Here is a 21,162-nt window from a genome sequence, read left to right on the forward strand (position 1 = left end):
TACTACTAATCCAAGAAGGAGTTGATGTAGTTCCCCAGTATTCTCAAGGCTGTCACCAGAAGAGTGAAAGACATCACAGGCATCCTGGAGGTAATACTGAAGAGCAATTGGAAAAGAACTTTTGACTGGTAGTGCAGACTATGGCACAGAAATCTTAGAAACTTTCAGTTAAACTTAAGAGGGTGTGATTACCAAATTAAAATATACATCTTTTCAGACCTACTGTTGTGAAGAATCTTCTTCTGAAGATCACTGAGGGAAACAAAGAATTAGTTCCAGATTGAATCTGAATGTTTTGGTGCATGTGTTGAGCAATTCCAGGTCCAAAGTAAAGTATAATAATATGCCAGTAAAAGGATTTCCTATACAAGAAGGTAAATTCTTTTTCAAGACCTTTTTTTCCAAGATGGGTTTGATTTTGTCTTTGGACAGAACACTATTTCATTGCCTTCAGAGTAGAATGGCTCTGAAAAAAACGTATGGAAGCAGCATGCACTTTTAAAAAGACAAAGAGGAAGCATTTAAGCGTCTCCATGCAGTTTCTATTATCTATATGTAAACTCAATAAAAAATATAATCAACTTCTAAAGTTTTTATTATTCAAAATTAAATGTAATAATGGCTGAAACTACTTTGTAGAAAAAGATGATGACTGACTTCAACTATGTAATTTCCTTGCACCTTTATATTTAAGCTATCTGGGAAGAAAGCACATCTTCATTCTCTCTGCAAAATACCCACATGTCGTGCTATGTCTATCCTCCTGAATTTGTCAAGGGACTGCCACTTAATTTTTGACATATCAAGATTGAAGAAAGGAACAATCTGCAGCTTCCTACTGAGGCTAGAACTTGCTGCTGAGCATACACAACAGATCTGCTCTGTTCCTTGCTGAACAGAGATGGGAAAATTCACAGCAAAGCAAAGATAAGATATGAAAAGGCAAAGTAACAGTACAAACCACAAGATAAAATTATATGAATGGTTGCTTGTGTAACCCAGGTGGTATTCCAAGAGGTACCCCCTCTCCAACTGAAGGGATCAAATCAGGTGCACAAGTGCTGTGGGAGGTGTAGGGACTCTCCTCCCCCTATAGAGCAGAGCCAGACCACCAATGGGGACTTAACCATATATCTTTTAATGAGGGAACAATACTGGATACATAACCAGCATAAACCAGGGGGTATAGGGTTTATGCCCCAAGGGGGGCAGGATTCAACAAAGGTTAGACACTTACAATCATAGACATATTCATTCAGTTGACAAAAGACAGGGTTAACCAAAATGTAAAACACAAACAGCAGAACAAACGATACTGGTTGGTATTACTGGAAGTACAAAAGGCACAAAATACAAAACGTCAAATTACAAGGAATATAGGGCCTTGGTACCTGGAGGGGGAGAAAGCACAATGGCCCCTTTCCACTGCAAGAGGAATATTTCCCTGTTAGCTCACTCACCCCAAGTCACCAAAGCTGGGACTTGAACTCAGATCTCCTACGTGGTAGACAGAAAAATCTACCACACAGCCACCAGTGCTAGTACTGCTCCAAGCTGCGAGGGGTCTTGACCTTCCTGGAGCCCCAGCCTTGGGGCAAGCTACCTGTCCCCTGATTGGAGGAGCTGGAAGCAGACCCAGGAACCCCTCAGGTCAATGCTCAGATCCTTGCTGGAGCTGGGGAGCCTCTCCTCAGGGATCCCAGAGCCCAGTGGGGAACCTCTCCTGCCGGCCGCACGCCGAGCTGCTGAGGGTTAGTACTGCTGCATTAGTACAGTACTTTTTTCTCTCTAGTACTCTAGATTCATGAATGACTACAAAGGTGAAACTGTCCATACCTGTTTTTCCCTTCTTTAAGATCTGTCATACCAATGCAGATGACTGTTTTCAGTTTCTCTAAGCCCAATACATGCAGTGACACAAATCAGTGAAGACACTTGTAGTTTTTTGGGTTTTCTCTTGATTTAGTGAATGCAATAGTTTGTATTCCAACTTGCCTACTGTCCTGGTTTGCTCTTATGCTTGTAGTATGAATTCACTTAGGCATTCAAAATGAAAAAACAGGTTTAGAAAAAGCTGGCATAACAATGCTTAAAAATAGATATTTACCAACGAGTATGTGAAACGTTTTTCCCGTAAGTGTAGAAGTCACCAGAACCCCACCAAGCTTCATAAGGTCACTGTAGTAAATATCATTTGGCCACTTCACTCGCAGGTCAATATCCTAAAGAAATAAATGTGCGTTTATAAACGTGGCTTTCTATTCCCTTACAGAAACTATAATGGCACACAGGCCATTAAGTCACTCAGTATTCCATAATTTCCATATCACGTTGCTGCCTCAGAATAGGTTAATTAAGGCCTTTAAGAATCAAAGTGTACAGAAGGCTTACTGGATGCCACTGAAGTTTCCTGGTGGCTTAGTATCAAGACAGATATCATTTAGTAAAAAGTTATATAGCAGCTACCAGCATCTTAAAGGCATTGTAAGTAACCCAAAAGGGAGACTAGAAAGGCAAGTAGCAGAGGTCTTCCCTGAATATATCCATGTCACTGGTATCCACAGAAAAAAAGTGCAGAAGTTATTTACATGCAGTGGAAGTGTATTACAGATTTCAAATTACAGTACCTATTCAAGAAAGATGAAACTGGTGACAACAGCTATTTATAAATGTCACCACTGTAATAAACTTATCCAAGATACTTTGCAGAAATTAGACAGGGAGGCAATGAAGCTCAGCAAGGAAGTTTAGAAAGGAAATTTAGCACAGGAGAAAATTCCAGAGCGCAACTAACTATATAAATATTTGATAAATGCCCTAAAAATATTCACACATTAAGCAGCTATGTTCAGTCTGCACTATGGTTCTGGCAACACAAACTGCATCATATGATGCCATTCCACTGCAATAGAGAGGTTTTTGTTAAAACCACAGAACTGAACTGAACTTTGCACCAGCTACTTAAATACAAAAAAGAAAGCAACTGTGCTTCCTGGAACTTGAAAAACTGTATATGACTAGATCCCAAGAGGCAAATTATGGGAGGTACTCCTGGAGTACAAGAGTCGGGTTCCCTCCTCCCCTCTTACAGATTATGAAATCCCTTTACAGGATGTGTGAAAACTGCACCTGGACCCATGTCTACTTTCCTGACAGATTTAAAGGCCAGAGAGGATTCCATTACACAGATGTCTCTGCCTATGTGGACAGGAAACACTAACTGATTCTAGTACCATAAAGAATTCTACAAGAGAACACCAGCAGTATACTTGTTACTGCAAACACTAGAACATCCCCATTTCCACTGTGGAAGGCCTTATAAATAGATTCTTCAGACACAGTTCTTTTCAAAGTATGCCACAGTTAAGACATCCAGCAAATCAATATTAAACGATCTTTTCTGAGCACCCCGTGCGGATCATTATTTTCTGTGTAAATAAGCTGCATCAAACTCAGAAGTTCAGCTGTCTTCATCCTTAAGTAAAACACACATCACTAAGACCAGTCCTTGCCTATTACTAAGACCGGACACTGGTACCATTAAGAACATACTGAATATGGCAAAGAATAGTCACACAGACATGCCCACAATAGCTTTCAGTGGGCACGTCTACATGAAACACTTACTGCACATAAGTGTCTACATGAAACACTTACTGCATATTAGCCTAATATACTGCTTAGTAGCGTGTCATGGCAAAAACTGAGCTAACAGCCAACCGTGCAGACACAAATGCGCAGCAAGCATCACTAAATAACCATGTGCCAGTGCTACTGTGCAGTAACTCCAGGTACTGCACATTTAGTTAGTACTTTATTAAGGAAGTACTAAACTAAATATGTATCTAAGGCACATTTATGAACGTGTAAACGCACCCAGTATAAACTATGTTGTAGTGACATGAGTTGTTTGACATAATACCAGTAAAGCAAAGTGAGGTGCTGTTGTTTCCCAAAAAGTTACTGACAACTTTTAAAATTAAAACAGAAGTGAAGTATTTGGCAGTAACTTTGCCAGTTACATGCAGGGGTAGCACATGTAAGAGATGAGTAGCTACTAAACAGTGTTCTGAGACGGAGACAGCTGAAACTATATGGACAAGATTTGTTTGTTTGTATTCAGGCACTGATGTGTACAAATAAAATTTAATATTGAAATATAAGATTTTTCACACTGATAATCCAGAACTGTAGATGGTGGGTAAAACTGCTGTCTACATAGAACTGTAAATATTAAGGACAAAGACCTAAAAATGACTGACTGATAATCTGAGAGACAAATATTTGATACTTTTGTATGGAAATCCTAAAATGGAGTTGGAGCATAGCGAACCACATTAAAGTATGTTAAAGTAATATTAAGGATCTGACTTACGCCCACAGAGGTATGGAAATTCAGAGCTAGGAATGAAACCCCATCCATAACTTAGTCCATTGTTCCCAGCTCCTGCAGCTCATATGGCATGTATGTTCCTCTGCTATGTGGAGAGCCCTGCATTACATAGGTCCAAGAAGGAAATTTAAGCATAGAGTTTCAGATTAAATTTTGAATTTCCTTGCTTTAATGGATTTGAGTCAGACCCTTAACATTATTTTAACCTGCTGTCTGTAATTTGATTTCCTTTCTTTAAAAAAAACCCAGAAACCTAACAGGAAGTTAAGAGAACATTTACTTTCACTGTTTGGGATGACAGGAAATTAAGCCAGACATATTTAGTGATTTTCTTGATGAATTCTATTGGTGATCTCCCATTATCCCCAACTATCACATAAGTTCTTTTTAGAAACCCTTCTAACATATGCTTTTTGTTTCTTACAAGACAGATTTCGCTGCTGCTTCCTGAACACAACAGGTTATTATGAAACTATAAACCAACATTCAGTAGACTCCAGTATATGTACTACTGGCATATTAATTCTTTTTTGCACCAAAATCCATTATACCAATCAAGTTGCTGCTACTGAATGGGCTAAAGTTAAAAAAGGTATCTGAAAAATAGCTTCTGTATTTAACAATATAGCACAGATGGCATGAGTAAGCAAAAAAGTTTCTTACACTATTAACTCCGTTCCCCTCTTTTATGAATCATAATTTAAAGAGCTAGTTCTTTACTCTCATCTATTTCAAATAGTCAAAAATTCACTCCTATCCAAGGATTTTTATGATGCAAATTTCAGCCTGAAGCAATTATTACAAACAAGATAAGAAGCTCTGAAGTTAAGAGGCTTTAACAGAAGGGTTGACAGACCCTGAACTATAGAAAAGCTACTGGGTGCCACTATAATAAGGTTCTTGTGTAAATGTGTGTAAGTCATTGATTTTGTATAATACAGGAAACATATGCTTTAGTTAACTAGTTCTGTAAAATACCAAAGTTTTATAGTTAGCAAATATTAGGAAATGGTAACATTAAAAAGGAGATCTATGAGGTGATGAAGAAGATTGGTTCTTCATTTTCACACTGATGACATGACACTTGATTCCCTCTTGAGAGCAATGCTCTTAACTTCTTGCTTTAGAAACCATTATTTTTTTTCAAACTTTCACAAGAGGTGGAAAAAATCTTTTAAAAGGGAAAAAGTGGCCACTGAAATTGCTCTAACAAAAAAGCAGAAAGGGATTTGTCAGTTTTATTAATTTTTTCCTCTTACTTTTCCTCAAAGTTTCCATAAACAGTATAAATTAATCCAACAGCATGAAAAAGTAAACGGTAAATTCATCATCTTTGGAGACTGAATTTTAAAAGCTCAACAGATCACAAGCAAAATTAATTTGGTGATCTCAGTCTAGGCAAAAGCAGACAATGCTCATTTGGCAAACTCCAAATCGGCTAAAAAAATATTTATAAAATTAAGAAACAAAAAGCCTAAATCTGCTCTTTTAGGTGGCCGTTATACAGTACAGTGATTAGAGAGCTAGAACTTGTACAATCAGTGACACTGCCTATTGAAGGTCAAGTTCAAGTCTGAACTCCATGGAAGTAAGAACTTAATGGGCATTTTAAAACAAATGAAAACCAAATGGGATACCTGATATCCAGGTATAGATCTAACTGAATCCACCACAGCGACAGACATCAGGTGTTGAATAAAAGGAATCCTCTGTCCTAGCTGGGAGTCCAAAGAAATAGAGAGATGCAAAGTTCCTAGAGCACAGCCCACAGGGCTGAGCCAGACATTGCCGCCACGACCTGATAGGGAAAACAAAGAATAAACAAAATTGAGTAAGCACTAATACATAGAGCAAAAAATTATATATAGACAATAGGAGATGAGAAACATATTTCTTCACAGATTACATTTATTCTCAGATTACATTTGAGAATCTACGGGAAGTAAATATCCAATAGTTTCCCAAATTATTTCAAAGAAAAGCTATATTAAAATTCTTTGCTTTTTCTTAGGAGGTAGTGGTTTTGTTACTATATGCTCAGCCCATAATGTTTATAGAAACTTCCTAAATAAAGAACTTAGATGCTACCAGAACTTCCTTGCTGTTTTGTAGTATGACTATTCCTTTTTTTCTTTTTAAAGTGAAAAACTACTAGTGAAAGGTACTCCTGAAAATGCTGGATATTGAAATCTTTTCTTAATCCACACCACAAACCATGGTGACTCAAGGCATAAAGTCAAATGGGAGCTTTGATTCTGATTCGGATGGTTTGCTTTAGTTTATTTCCACTGTAGTGATAACCACTTGTATTATATGGAAGGCTTTCTAACAGAAAATAGAGCAGATCATTCCACAGAAGCCACCAAATAACCATGGAATAATTATTTTTGGTCATTATCAACTTAGGCTGGAATAAATATGAAAACTGGGGTGGGGCAAAGGAAAGATGCTTGCTATATTATTATCAATTCATCTTGCGCTATTCAAAATATTCTTGATACAGTGCAATTTATTAAACGATCCTATTGACAACACTAAATACATTTTACTTTATTAGCATTAGAAGGAGACCTACTGACCTTTTCCTTGTGTTTGTCGCACTGCGATAGCTATTAAACCCATTTCCTTAGGCAACTCGAACATCAACCTGCCAATTAGGAACACACTTATCAGCTACAACAGTAAGCAAAGTTCAGGAAGATCAACCATTAATGTTTAAATATTAGCTTTATTTCACACTAAAAGCATGATTTACTCATTTTCAATGATTATTTCTAAGTATATCAAATGGGCACCAGAAGATTAAAAAAAACTAACTGAAAAATTATCAAGTTAAAATACTTAAAAATAATACATAGTTCAGTTAAGATGCTTACTTTAAGTACATGTGGGTTGCATTTCTTCAGACTTTCTCAGGGAAGTGCTTATTCCTTCTAACTTGTGTCACTGTTTTCAGTGACTAGTCTTTAAGGTGTCACCTTGCCTTGCCTTGCCTTAGCTTGACTTCAGACTAACAGAGCTAACTACCCTTCTATCTTCAGTGTGCAACAACTAGCAATTTCAGACATTTGTTTCTACTTAGAGCAATTTTTGTTCATACTCCAGAATATAAAAGCAGCAGTTTCTGATTATTTAGAAAACCAATATGGTGGCAATAAAGCAGTTTAAAAGATACACTATCCCCTGAGAACTAATTATGATTTAACTACAGTAAATAAATCTACACCTTCTGAGAACTCTAGAGAACACTGGCTTATTTTAGGCTTGTGTTCTGCTTTTAAAATAGTTTCACTTAAAAGAATACTAACTTCCCTCTGGGGATAAGTAGAAAGTGCACTCTAACACCATCAAATGAGTCAACATTAACTTTAAAAAAAATCTACCGTGAGAACTTTCTTCAAATATACTTGCTCTGCATTGCAATCCTTCATTACAATTTCAGTTTTGGGGAAGAGAGGGCTTATTTACAAATAGACTAGATCCAGGAGATGCTGTTGGTGTCTGGCTAAACTTAGTACATACGGCCAATGATTTACAGACTGAAAATTTCTCTTCCTATGGGGGATGCAAATACAAAATACTGCATATAAGTAAAAGGTGATTTTGCTTTAATGGTATGTGCTATGAAAATCAGAAAAGAGTAACTAGCTCAAATGTATTTCCCCTGAATTTAGGAAGCAGATTTCAAAGTCTTCCTGGAATCAAGAAAGTGACACTAAAAGTTGTAAGCAGAAGTGCACCCTCTGCTGCTCACTGGCTGGCTATGAATGTTATGGCAAACAACCACTGAAGGAACCATACAACTGCTTTCCTTCGTGGCTTGAAACATGGTATTATTAACGGCTGTGGCTAGATAAGGAAAGGAAATACAGAAAAGTAATCATACTCCCAAAGGTTTCAGAATAACTCTGCTTAAATGGTTTGAGTTCTAAAATGACTATCATTTAAGTATGTTATTCTGAGAGCCACAAAGTGGTTTGGGCTATAATGCACCTTCACTAATTACAGTTACTTCTTGAACTACAGCTGACAGATGACTTAAAGGCCCAACAGATGTTTTCTCATATTATTGCAAGAATCAGCATGAGACATTTCAAAGAGCCGGAAGATCTCTTTGCCAGTCCCACTTCCATTTCACATGAAATACAACTTGATAATTGTTCTTTTGGACACTATAAATTACTTATTGGGACTGTAGTGGACTATCTACCATCAAATCTGACCATTAAAGTACACCTTTGCTTGTGCTGGGACGTAGCTAGCAGAAAACTCCTGAGAGGTTTTTTGGATTCATGTGGCTTTCATATGGTCTCCTAGGAATCTTGCAAGTCAGAGATCTTCAGCATTTCTTTAGCAATACCGCCAAGTCTGTGGTAATCTAACAAGTAAATCTAATTTAAATTTGAAAGGTGAGTTAAGCAGAGATTACAGATTTTGCTGAAATAAACTAGTATGTCATTCCTATATTCACAAGATAAAATTGCTTTAAACAATAAACAAACCATAGGCGGTTACAAGCTACATCTATGGAGGGGGGAAAAAAAAATCAAGAAAAGAAAAAAGTTATGAAACCAAATGCAGACCTCTAGAACAGAGAGCTGTATGGCATGGAGCCATTAGAGGTTTGGCAGCAGGTAACATTATATTAAAAAAAAGACCGAGTCTCTACTGCTGAAGGCCAGGAAGAAATTCTGTAAGGAGGGACACAACATAGCGAAGTTGCTAGTACTTAGGCTGAGACAACTGGAGGCAGACAGATTTATCTCTGCGTTCTGAGATTGCTCTAGGGGCCTTACCGCACAGCTCCAAGGCAATAATAAAGTGCTTGTGAACTTTATATATATAATTTGTTTGTCTCTAGAAGATTCTTTTTCACTGTTCTATGCCAGAAAGAATCCACTCTAAATGGATTTGTATTTTCAGCTATTGGCAACCACTGAAAAAATAAAGGGATTCGATCTATGACTGATTGGAAGGAAAGGGATTTCCTCAGTGTGATGCTCATCATGTTTCCTCACAGACGTTTAATTCCTAATAGTTTCATAGTTGGTAGGGTCGGAAGGGACCTGAACAGATGATCAAGTCCGACCCGCCTTCTTTAATCCACTTTCCCTTCATTTTTAAAGTTTGAGGAAATTCTCTTATTTGGCATCTCCAAATTGTATTACACTCAGAATTAACTATGGATTATGCTGAGACGCTTAACCAAACCTACAAGACAGAACTCACAGTATTTTAATGATTCTGGAAAAAAGGGGTTTAGATTTCATTTCAAATTTTCTTTTCCACCATGAATATTTGGTGGTATCTCTCAAAATATGAACTAATCAAAATATATCAACTTTTTAATTAAAAAAATTCAACCAACAGAAATAAAAAAACATAGGCAGACAAAGTTCTTTGGATAATGTGGTATTTTTTATTAGACCAACTAAAATAGTTGGAAAAATTGTTCTTTGCAAGCTTTCGACTACAAACACCCTGCTTCAGGCAGAGGGAGAGTCAACTTCAGGGAAAGGATTCTCCCTATGCCTGAAGAACAGTGTTTGTACCCAAAAAGCTTGTAAAGAACAATTTTTCCAACTATTTAGTTAGTTTAAAAAAGATATCACATTTACCCAAAGAATCTTGTCTGCCTAAGTCCTTAGACCAACACAGCTACAACCAACACCTCTTATTCTAACATATTAATTTTTGTTTTTAAAAAATTGTATTGTCTTGACAGCTATGAATGCTGTCAAGTGTAATGAAAAACACTTAATTGTTTCATAGAACTATCAGGTCCAAAGAAGAATCAGTTCCTAGTACTAGTCAGTACAATGACTTTTCTTTATATACCAACATAAAATGGGAATTGAAACCACAAAAACTATGTTTGAATAATGTTAATAGCCTGACAACTATAAATTTCATTGATGTTGTGGGTTTAAGGCTGAAACTCTCATTAATGCACCCTGCTGTGTTACAGTATTGCAGAGGTATTACAAAAGGCAACATTACATTCCAGATGTTGACATTTCTGGGCACAATGGAGTAAGGTTATGGACAGATTTCTATCCTTAACTCTGCATTTCTCTGTTGTACATGGGAAGGGAAAAGGAGTTAAAAATCACACCCTTCAAGTTGCTTGTGAATAATTACAGTGATTTCATTTACAGAGAATGCTATATAAAATTGGAAACAGTATTAAAACAAAAGCATAAAATGTTTAGTCAAACTGAAGAAAGCCATGACACTTGATCTAAGTCTTCTATAATGTTTTAAATAAATAAAAATTCTCTCTTTTTTACTATTCTATAACCATAACTGTAATCCATTACATACGTTGGGGAAATTAGCAATATACCTATTGATATGTTTTATATATTCATATATTTCATTATACTTCCTCAGCCTCAAAAACTAATCCATCTCTTTACCTTATGTATAAAAAATTTGAGCATATATTTTTCTAAGGGATAAGCCATATTGAAACAAAGCCTTCCCATTTGATAGTGTTTAAAATATTTACAATAGCTCCAGAGGTCTATAGAAAAGAAATCAACTGACAACCCTATTATAGTCTAAAGAAATGTCCAGATGCTATTATATGAGGCCATTCCTAGTGTTATCATAAGGACATTCCCTAGAATCCTCCAGGAGGACAAATTGCCAGAGGTTGAAACACACAACTGCAAAGACTGTTGCTTCTATATGGAAGTTTTCTTGACAACACTGTTCCCTACCTAAATTTGTAATGTCCCAAAAATCCCTTTCATATTACAATTCAGCATATAAAAATTAGCAGCAGCAAGCAACACAGTTTTTTACTAAATTTTAGAGGAAGGACTATATTGCCATTTTAAAGAGCTAAAACAACATATTGTTTGCTAGTTAAAAAAGTTGTTTGAGCATATACACAATTCAATTTTTTTAAATGTCTCTCTCCTTCCCCCAAAACCCACATTATAGTAACCTACTAGTCTAGTTTAAATTCTGCATCAGGAGTGAAGTCTGTCAGATCTCTCACAGGTATTGAAATGAGTGGCACTGCCTTACTTTTATGTACTTTGCTGTACAGGCTCCCTATAAAACACATGGGGCGAGTTGGGGGCCTAAAAATGGGATCTAGAAAGCCAGCAGACTGAGTATGGAGTTACTTAACCTACTTTAGTGAGTCTCACCCAGTGTACTGGGACACCCTGGGGTGCCCTGAGAAGATATGGGAGCTGTGAAAGATAAGCTGATAAGCACAAGCTGAGGCTTGTCCCTACGTGGAAGATCCCAGACCTCCAATGCCCAGCCCCTGTGCAAGGAAGTAACTGTATAAATTAGTTTTTGAAATTGGATGCCATTCAACTCACAAAACGTATGGGGGAGAGGGGCTGCCTCAAGTCCAAAAAGGTTGAGAGCCACTAACCTAGCCATAGGAAAGTCAACTAAAGGAGTGTGACATAAACCCACCTTCCCCAAGAGAGGTAAGCACCCAACTCTAGAGTGCAGGGAAGCATCTCTCTCTACATTCAGCATTTACAGACAGGAATAATTTCCTGGAAGTAGATGACTCAAACTGTTTTTACTAAAATATCAGAAGAGGAGAAAGAGAAAGGGGAGGATGTAGTGATAGTTTCGCCATCATATTTTTAAAAGCACTCACCTGGGATACGAAGGAGCAGTTTAAACCTCTCCTCTGCCTAAAAGGACTTGAAAGCACATCTCCCTGTTTCTCTAATGTATCCTACTTGTCACTCAGGCAATAGAGTACTCTGGGAATGGAGGTCTCTCTCTCTCTCTCTCTCCTGTTCCCTCCCACCCCACCAGCACTCATGATAGAGCTGTTCTGATTTATGCAAGATACTGGTCTCCCCCATCCCAAGTAAAAGTCCTCACAACTACATTAGTTATTTTCATACTTTTTCTTGCCTCATTAATACTGAATTATACCAATGTCTCCCACATCCAGAGTGAATACTCTAAGATCTGAGATGTGGAGCAAAAGAGAGGCACTACTACCTCCTGCTGTATTTTGCCTGAGGTCTAAATGCAGTTTGTGAAACCTGGTGGGGCTAAATTTTGAGACCAACACATTGCTACTCAGCCCTGTCAGCATGTGTACTTCCACACATGCCCAGTAGCAAACACATAGGCTGCCTATACACATGCTTCTTGGCATTCGAATTAGAACACATCGGAGCAGACTCAATTCACTGAGTCTGCTCCATGTTCTAATTAGAACACTGCAGTGTCACATGTATTAAGCCCCCACACTTTTTAAAATGGCCAAAAAAGTTCCCTTAGGTACCCAGGAGCACAGGTGCCTCCAACATACCATGGCACCTGAGAAGGGGTTTTGAAGATCTAGGCATTGGACATCAGTATCTAAAACAGTGACCAGGCTTGTACATCTTTTGGAAATAGCACTCAATCACATTGCTACAAACCCATTCTGGGTTTCCCCCTCTGTACAGCTTGCCATTCATCATGTGCTGAGAATTCTTTACTCTGTTCTCATTATGTTATGACTACACAGGGCTTTTACCTGTCTTCTAAGCCAGTGGTATCAAATTCATTGGGCCCCATAGGCCAGAAGATTGGTATGGGACAGGTCCACTAGCCCGATGAATGGCATGAGGCCAGCCCTGTGGGCTGGATTGGGTGCACAGGTCCTCCCCAGCCTCCTTCTGCATGAGGGATCCAGTGCCTGCAGTGCTTGCCCGCAGGTCCAGGACTGTGCCACACATGATGCCAGCTTTGGTCAGATCAGGATGCAAGTTGCACTCAGTGCCTACTCTAGCTGGTCCAGAGAGTGGACCTGGACTTATTAGAGCGGGCAGCACATACGGTGCAGTCCCAGATCAGCCACAGCAAGCGCCATAGGCAATGGATCTGGCATATTGGTGGGGGGACAGGGGTAGTCCCAGACTGGCTCCACGTGGGACCAGCACTAGAGGCTAGATGACGTGACTCTATGGGACACATCTTTGACACACTTGTTCTAAGCAAACTCAAAATATACTTTAAAAAATCACCCACCCATCAGTTTATCTCTAGGAACACATAAGTACATTTGTGGACAGAGTGGTTGTGGATAAACAACTCTTTCCCGTGAAGAAAAAATGGTTAGCCACATTCTGCTGGACCTCCCAACCATGCCATTACCTCATCATTTCATCATGTGCTTAAGCTCCTAATCTCAGCTTCTTTTGGAGGGCCATCTACTTCCATACTTTACAGACTACCTAAATTGTTCAGCAATCACAATGATCATAGTCATTCTACCTTACAGACAATTATATAAAAGCAAGAATGCATTGTTACTCTAGAAAATTTTTCACTTCTATACAGAAATCAAAACTGCTTTCACATTATATATGTTTTCCTATAATGGCACTGGCATGAGAAAGTGATCATTTAGAAAAACAGTTTCTTTTAGCTTTCCAGATATATCAGTGTCTTGCATCCTTTCATAAAAAAATTAAGTGGTGAAGGTGTTCCAGAGCTCTTGAGATTTACAAAAGCCTTTGAAATTAGTCTGACACTTTCTCCTGTCTTATTATAACACTTACTTGAGAAGGAAGAATTGAATGCATTAAAGTTGTCATATTTTTCTGGCCCATAAGTGTCTGGTGACACTGTGAACAAAAATGTGTTAGCAAGACTTACACAATTGCATATACATTGGCTAGCTGGCAGGGAAAAAATACTATGATAGCAACGAGAGTTCAAACTTAGGGTTCAATGTTGTAAATATTTATTCCAATACATAGTGCTACTGTGATAAAATTAAGTTACTGTGGCCACTCACAGCAATAACCATTTAGGCTAGTAAAGCATTTTGAGAACTGGGCTCACAGAGTGAAAAAGGCATAACAGTAATACATATACATATTGTAGTCCCCGTTGCATTTTAAAAATAGTAATTTTCTTGTCTCTTTACCCTATTTTTATATCACTTATTTTATAAATTAATTATCTGGTTATGTTATTAGGCTTATTTTATTAAAAAAAAAAAAAGAGCATTTAAAAACACAGTACCATACAGCCAAAGGTGTCAGGAAACATACTCTAATAAGAAAGGACTCCAAAAAACTGGTTTGCCAACAAAGTGCCAGTAAAATTTGAAACCTGGGTTCAGACACACTGGTAATGTTCCAAAACTCAGAACTTAAAGAACTATTTTATTCACTAAATCCAGTTCTCTGCTAATATCATCAAGAGTATAAGTTTATAGTAAAGAAGGGCGTTTCCAAGGAAGATATGATGGGAGGGACATTTAAAGTTGTTTCAGTTTTAATTTTGAAAAATAATATTCTGAACAATTTATTTTTTCCTTTTTAAAAAAGTAATTTTTCAAACCATAACCTTTTCTTTACTTTGGAAGGGGGCAGAGGGCAGGAGATGGGGAAGGATGACACAAAAGCCTACCTGAAGCCTACTGAAAAGTTAAGATAGAATAAATGGAAATGCAACCGTTTTCATTAATAATGAACTCCAGTGCCAAGATTTAAGAAACATAATAGTTACTGGGATAAAATAAAACAAATTTATTACAACATATTAAAAAGTGATAGCTTTAGAACTTTACCAAGAATTATAACCATATCGATCAAAAACAGATCTAACTGCTCTTACCCAGAATAAGGAATTGTATGGTTGCTGTAAAATAATTACAATGTGCACATCAACATAACCTATAACCATATAACACTGATCTGTAATTTTATCATACTTCATAACCTCAGTAGGATCAAACCTGGGCAGTGTCAAGCAAAGAGACCTCAACATAAACCAAGGTTGTAGAGAAGATGATGGTAGTGATTCAGCTGGTAGCCAGATTGCTTCCAAGTTAACATTGTCTACATTAACTTATCATTGTGTCAGGAAACCCAAGCTTTATGATTCCAAAGCACTCCCTCTAAGTCACTACTGAACTCACACAACACTTTTGAATGTCATCTTTCACATGTGATAATAAGGAGAATACTATTTGTAAGCAGAGAGATTTCAGTCTTGGTGTCTTGTCCAAACACCAGCTTGGGTACATATGTCACACTTACCACAAGAATGTCTTGCATTCAGAAGTCTGTCTAACTTTATTCCAACCACGTAGTTGGTCCAGTAGAAGATATCATCCCCCCCAAAATCCTTGTATTTCACAGAATTCCGGGATCATCCGAGCTACAACATCATTAACACTACCAAAATGTCTCTGCAATTTATTCAGATAATTCTTCATTTCCTGTCCTAAGCTGTGTCTGATGTTAAATAGTAACCAGCTTCAACCACTGAAGTGAATGAAATTATTTCATATCAGCATGACAAGTACTTTGAATTAATTCTGAAATAAATGCATATGTAATTTTACTAAAATAAACATGAAAAGAGTCCCTTTCTGAACAAAACAGGATCATTTTTAAAGTAGAAAACCATAAGAAAATCTAAAGCAGATTTTATGACAAACCCGCAAAAATTATAATAGAAATTAAACATTTCTTAAGCAATTATACCCCTTAAAATGTCTCTGAAAATCACTTTGTGCCTGAAAGCTTGTCCAACATATCTCTCAAATATATAATTAGTCTAATAAAAGTTATTAAAAAAAGACTTTCCTCTGAAACATCCCTCATGTTAGGCCCTATATTACTTACATTCCACACAAACTTGTTTTTCATTTTCCCCTTTACTGCTAAATACTATTTACATCAAAAAGCAGTTACAAAGTTAGAGAAAGTTAGTCATACCAAGGAAAAGAATACTACAACATTTTCATTTTCTCATCTGGTTCTTTTTGTCTCGTTTGTTTTAGTTTGTGTCACGTATCATGTTCCAAATTAGGCTGAAAGTTATCTTAAGTGCTAATGAAGTGACTGGCTCAGGAACAGAGCAGTGTACCATGTTATTAGTCTTCCCCTGCCCCTTTTACTTTAATGGTATTTTCACTGTTTTCTCTGGCTAATGATACATACAACAGTTTTCCTGTTAAAGGTATAAAAATAAGAGATAACATGCTTCCTATATAACCTGGTTTTGGTCCCTGCACTAATACTATACTTCAGATGAGTTATCAGGTAGGATTGTATTCCTTCTGTAAAAGCGTTCAGCATGGGAAATAATCAACTGAATTTTCATGTAATTTATCAGTTTTCAGCACTCTTGATGGCATAAAAAGCATCTATCAGTATTTCAGAACAAAATATTAACTCTGCCTCACATCCAATCTCAACTTTTTATATAGCTTTCAAATACAACATATTTCAGAATGTATGTGCAGGAATTAGACTGGTTACCTTTATGTGGCAATAAACTAACATTAACATTTTGGCTGTGTTATAAATGTTAATAGAACAAATATGTATTCAAAAGTTACTGAGAAAATCAGAACTATATTAGCAACATTTTTTCCATCAAATATACTGGATTACATACTCTAAAAAAGAGGACTTTATTGCCTTGGTGTACAAAGAGACTGACTTTTAAAAAGAACAGCACGTGGGTAAAGTCCTGGTCCCATAGAAATCAATGTCAAAACTCTCATTAATTTCAAAAGAGCCAAGATTTTACCAGTTAAAACATTAGTATGTGGAACATCAAAATTGCTTCACAAAAGTATTTTTTAAAAGATTAATGCAACACATAAGAATGCCCTGTAACATGGAAAGTGCTCATCTCATATAAAGAAAACTCCCATAACTCCAAGTAGGAGATACTTGGAATATCTATAGACATAAATTTAAGGGTTTATCTTTATAAACAGAAAAGGGAAAAAGCAACTTGCACCCCAGAATTTTTTCTGGACTATCATTTGTAACTACTTAGTTTGTTTATTCCATATATCATTCTCTAAAATCAGCATTAAGGTGGGTTGAGAATTTTCCACATTAAGTTATTTTTGATGAAAAATGTAATTTCTGGAAAACAGGTGTTTTCTTTGGAGAAAAATTTGATTTTGCATTGTAGATCAGATGCTTCAATTTTCACCTACAGACTTATCTTCCATTATCAGATGTCATTTCCCATTATGTACTGGGTTGCCTCTTAGGCTTGCTTATCTATATGGTGATTTTTTTTAAAAATAGAAAATAAAAAATGAAACAACTAAATGAACTGAATACCTCATTCATGTCTGTAATTAGGGCATAAAAAAATGCCCTCATCAGGTACCAGCAAAGCTTCACATTAGCTGTTCCCATGTAGTGTTAAAAGAAACATCCAGATTTCTAAATTCAGGACTAAAGTATGCAGCACTTAATTGTCTCCTGCAAGAGCCAATGCTCAAAATGGCATAAATAAAGAACAGAAATGTTCTATTTCCAAATATTTAAAAGATCAATTTTGAAAACCACAGTTACTAGACTAGGCCAATTTGATGGAAAATTCCAATTATTAATTTTGTGGGCTATTAAAAGTGAATTTGAAAATAAAGAAGTTAACTTATGCTGGCCACAGCATTCTCTGTAGACTCCAGAAAGAGGCATCATAATGTAAAATTAAACCACAAACTCAACACACAATAAATGCTGATATTTAAATCCAAAAACAGTAGATTCTCTTTATCTGGGCTTCTGCAAATAAATCTACAGACCCCTGTGTAGTTTTTTTTATTTAGATCCTCCAAATGCAAATAAAGAATACATTGCCAATGCATGTAATAAATCAACCAGCAGGGGCAGATTAAGATAATCCAGGGACCTACATATTCTTGCCTTCATATCATGAGATCCCACTACTGTTCTGGGGTCTTTATGTATGACAGTAGGGGTTACCTTTTTGGCAAGTATGCCACATGTTTGCCCCAAACCCTCCTCAAGTGCCACTCTGACCCCCTTCCCCATTTGATGCTCTTTGTACTTCCTGCACTACCCTGCTTGATCTGGTGCTCTGCTTTGTGCCTCCTGCCCCACTTCTTGCTTAATCTGGTACTCTACTTTCTGTTTCCTGCCCCATTTACCACTGTGCTGACCGTCCCATCCCCACTCTGTTATAAGCCACGCAGAGGCTGCCTGTACTACCTGTAGCATGCACACCACAACTAACCCTTGATGTAGATGATAAAACTGACTATAGACAAAGTTCTGTTAGATTCATGAAGTAACACTGAATAAAGAATAATTTAACTGTAATAAGTTCTCAAAGAGTGAGTTGTCTCAGTTATCTGTAACGAGAAGCAGAAACTCATTTTTCAGACAAATGCAACTTTCAAACTGAATACCGCTTAAGCAGGATTTGGCTTTGTGGCTTGAAAAGAAAAGCACAAGGGACTCTGGCAGATCTGCAAAGCAGTCCACATCCCTGTGTTGCTCTGTTGCCAGTCATCCAAGAGGGAGCACATCTAAGATGATCTTTGCTTACCTCAAGTTCTGCAGCCAAGAAAGCTGCTCATTTTCTAATGCGTATCAGGCAAAACAGACATCTACAGAACATGGTTTTCTATTGGCAAGTTCACAGACATAGTAGTGAAAGAACTAAGCAGGCTGTTTGAGCTATTGCAAACCCACTACACTTGTTTTCCGAAGGAGAAAGAAAAGGAATTACGGTTCTACTAATGCAAGTGATAAACAAGAGCTACAGTACAGGCCTCCACAGGTACAGATGCTCAAGGACAAGACCTTAATGGAATCAGACTCAAAACAAATACAAGAAAAAGTATTAATGGCAAATGGCCTTAGAAAAGCCATTAAAATCAGCAAGAGTATGAAACATCCAAAGATCAACTAAAAATATTAACTAGCACCAGTCACAATATATACACAGCGGGTCAGCAATGATTTTGGGCAGAGTGCTAAAAACACCGGCAACCTCAACTTATAAGATGTTGAAGTGCCAGAGGCAAATGGCAGGGGAGCCACAATCCTTATTGTGGCAGCACAGCTGTGGCCCCTTCCCCACCATCTGCCCCAAGGCCCATGTGACAAACAAAATGCCTTCGTGTGCCTCACTCTGGCACCCATGCTGAGCGTTGCCCACCCCTGATGTACACAATGAAACAGAGAGGTAAACCTTCACCCACTTTACAGAGATAACCAGCTATACATGCACAATAAAAAGCATATGGGACACGGAATATGTGTAACAACAGATCTGCAGTAGATGTGGACTGCATCATGCAAAGCTAGAGGCAACCATCACTGGATCAAATATGTGCAAAATGCCACGAAGCAAACTATTTTGCATGAATATGCCACATAAGCAAACAGGGAAGTAGAGATGCACAGTACATGCCATTACAGAATACCTCCAAGTAGAGGAGTTTGGCAATGAGACCATTTTCTTTTTGGCTACAATACAGAAAAAAGAAAAGGGGTAATGAAGCATATCTTAAAAGGTCCAGAAGAAATAGACATAAAATTTAAAAAACTTGGCATAAATAAACTGCATCAGCAGGACTGTCATATTATGAAATGCAGAGTCTCCATGCAGTGCATAAATGCAGTACAGTACTAAATGCAGCTACATCTAAAATGTTAAAAGCTAGATTTTTATATAAAACAGTAGTAAAAAGGTAGTAAAACAGATGACAAGTTCTTGGAGAACATTTTTGACAAACCTCTGCCTTTTGTATCTCCAAGACTTCAGCATGTGATTGTAAAAAGTTGCAAAAGCATGATCTGAGAAGTGAAATTACAAGCCTAGAAGAGCAATTCCTGTAGCAGATATTATCGAGGGCTGCATGACAGGCAGCACAGGGCAGATTAATATTGATTTTCTAAATTTTTTATGGGCTCTGTGGGCTGGATAGAATGGCCTGGTAGGCTGCATTTTGCCCTCCCCTGTCCTAATGTCTATGTCTATGTAATCTAATGCAACTTTATAGCACTACACACAGAAAGAAAGGAAGAACTGGAAGAACAAGCGCACTAGTACCACAATACTTACTTACCACTGTCAGCTACAAATAAGCTAGCAAAAACAGTGAAACAGAGTGGCAATGTGACAAATATTTAATAGTTCAGGATGGCCTGTACAGCCCCAAAGCAGTTCCTCTATCTGTGCCTGTGCTGGGGCTGTATGTTGCTGACCCCTGTTCCAAGTAACTCAACCAAATGATACATGAACTGGCAGTCTAATGAACTTGCAGCAACCTTACTATTTGTTGGCCACAGTATTTGTGATAAGCTAGTTTTGGATAATGACCCCAATGCATATCTGGACTGAGTTTTCACATACACAATGTACAGTTGTTTTACCCACTGTGCAACAGACCAACTGAAAAACACAGTAACCAAGGCAAATGATGATGGACAAAAGCCTTACCTCAGAATACTTACCATATTTATTTGAAACCAAAATGAGGGTTTTCCCCCATTCAATGTGTAGGAAAGAGCCTTTCACCCTGGACTTGAGTAGAAGGCAGCAGGGGCAGGGAGCAGGTAGTTGCTGCAGCTCTCACTCTGGCCATGAGCCTGGGTTGGGATAATAGTCAGAAGTGTAGCAGCCACCTGCCCCCACCCCCAGCCTCTGCCCCACCCTCTTCTCCTGCTACTTACTATCAAGTATAGCTCTGGCACAATTCCCTCTGGGGCATGAAGCACATGCAAAACCCCAGTCCCTACCTCTCTATGCAGCAATGGCAGCAGCAGCTTTGATCCCAGGATCCTACTGTGTGGATGGGCAAGAGTAGGAACTTCCATGTGCTCCACACCTGGGAGGGAACAGAGCTGAAGCTGGAGCTACACCTACCAGGAAGCAGCAGAAGGGAGCAGGCAGGGCAAAAGCTGCAGGAAGGGGCAGGGGGTGTAAGCACTTCTGGGGGAGGGGCAAGTGGTAGGGACTTCCCCACTGCAGCAGCCATG

General features: G+C 37.9%; 1 protein-coding gene across 2 annotated transcripts in view; it reads right to left on the bottom strand.

The window, feature by feature from the left end:
* The window catches only part of HLCS (holocarboxylase synthetase), a 195,795-nt gene that overhangs the window by 12,106 nt on the left and 162,527 nt on the right, over positions 1–21,162 (bottom strand). For both annotated transcript variants that reach the window (XM_090060519.1, XM_090060511.1), the window contains exons 7-9: positions 6,973–7,040; positions 6,031–6,191; positions 2,108–2,222 (exon numbers count right to left, since the gene is read on the bottom strand). In XM_090060519.1, the coding sequence (XP_089916645.1) occupies positions 2,108–2,222; positions 6,031–6,191; positions 6,973–7,040 (344 nt within the window). The remainder of the gene's footprint in view (positions 1–2,107; positions 2,223–6,030; positions 6,192–6,972; positions 7,041–21,162) is intronic.

The sequence above is a fragment of the Crocodylus siamensis genome, chromosome 1, assembly GCF_052110815.1.
Source record: "Crocodylus siamensis isolate JL-2025a chromosome 1, ASM5211081v1, whole genome shotgun sequence".
Lineage (NCBI taxonomy): Eukaryota > Metazoa > Chordata > Crocodylia > Crocodylidae > Crocodylus > Crocodylus siamensis.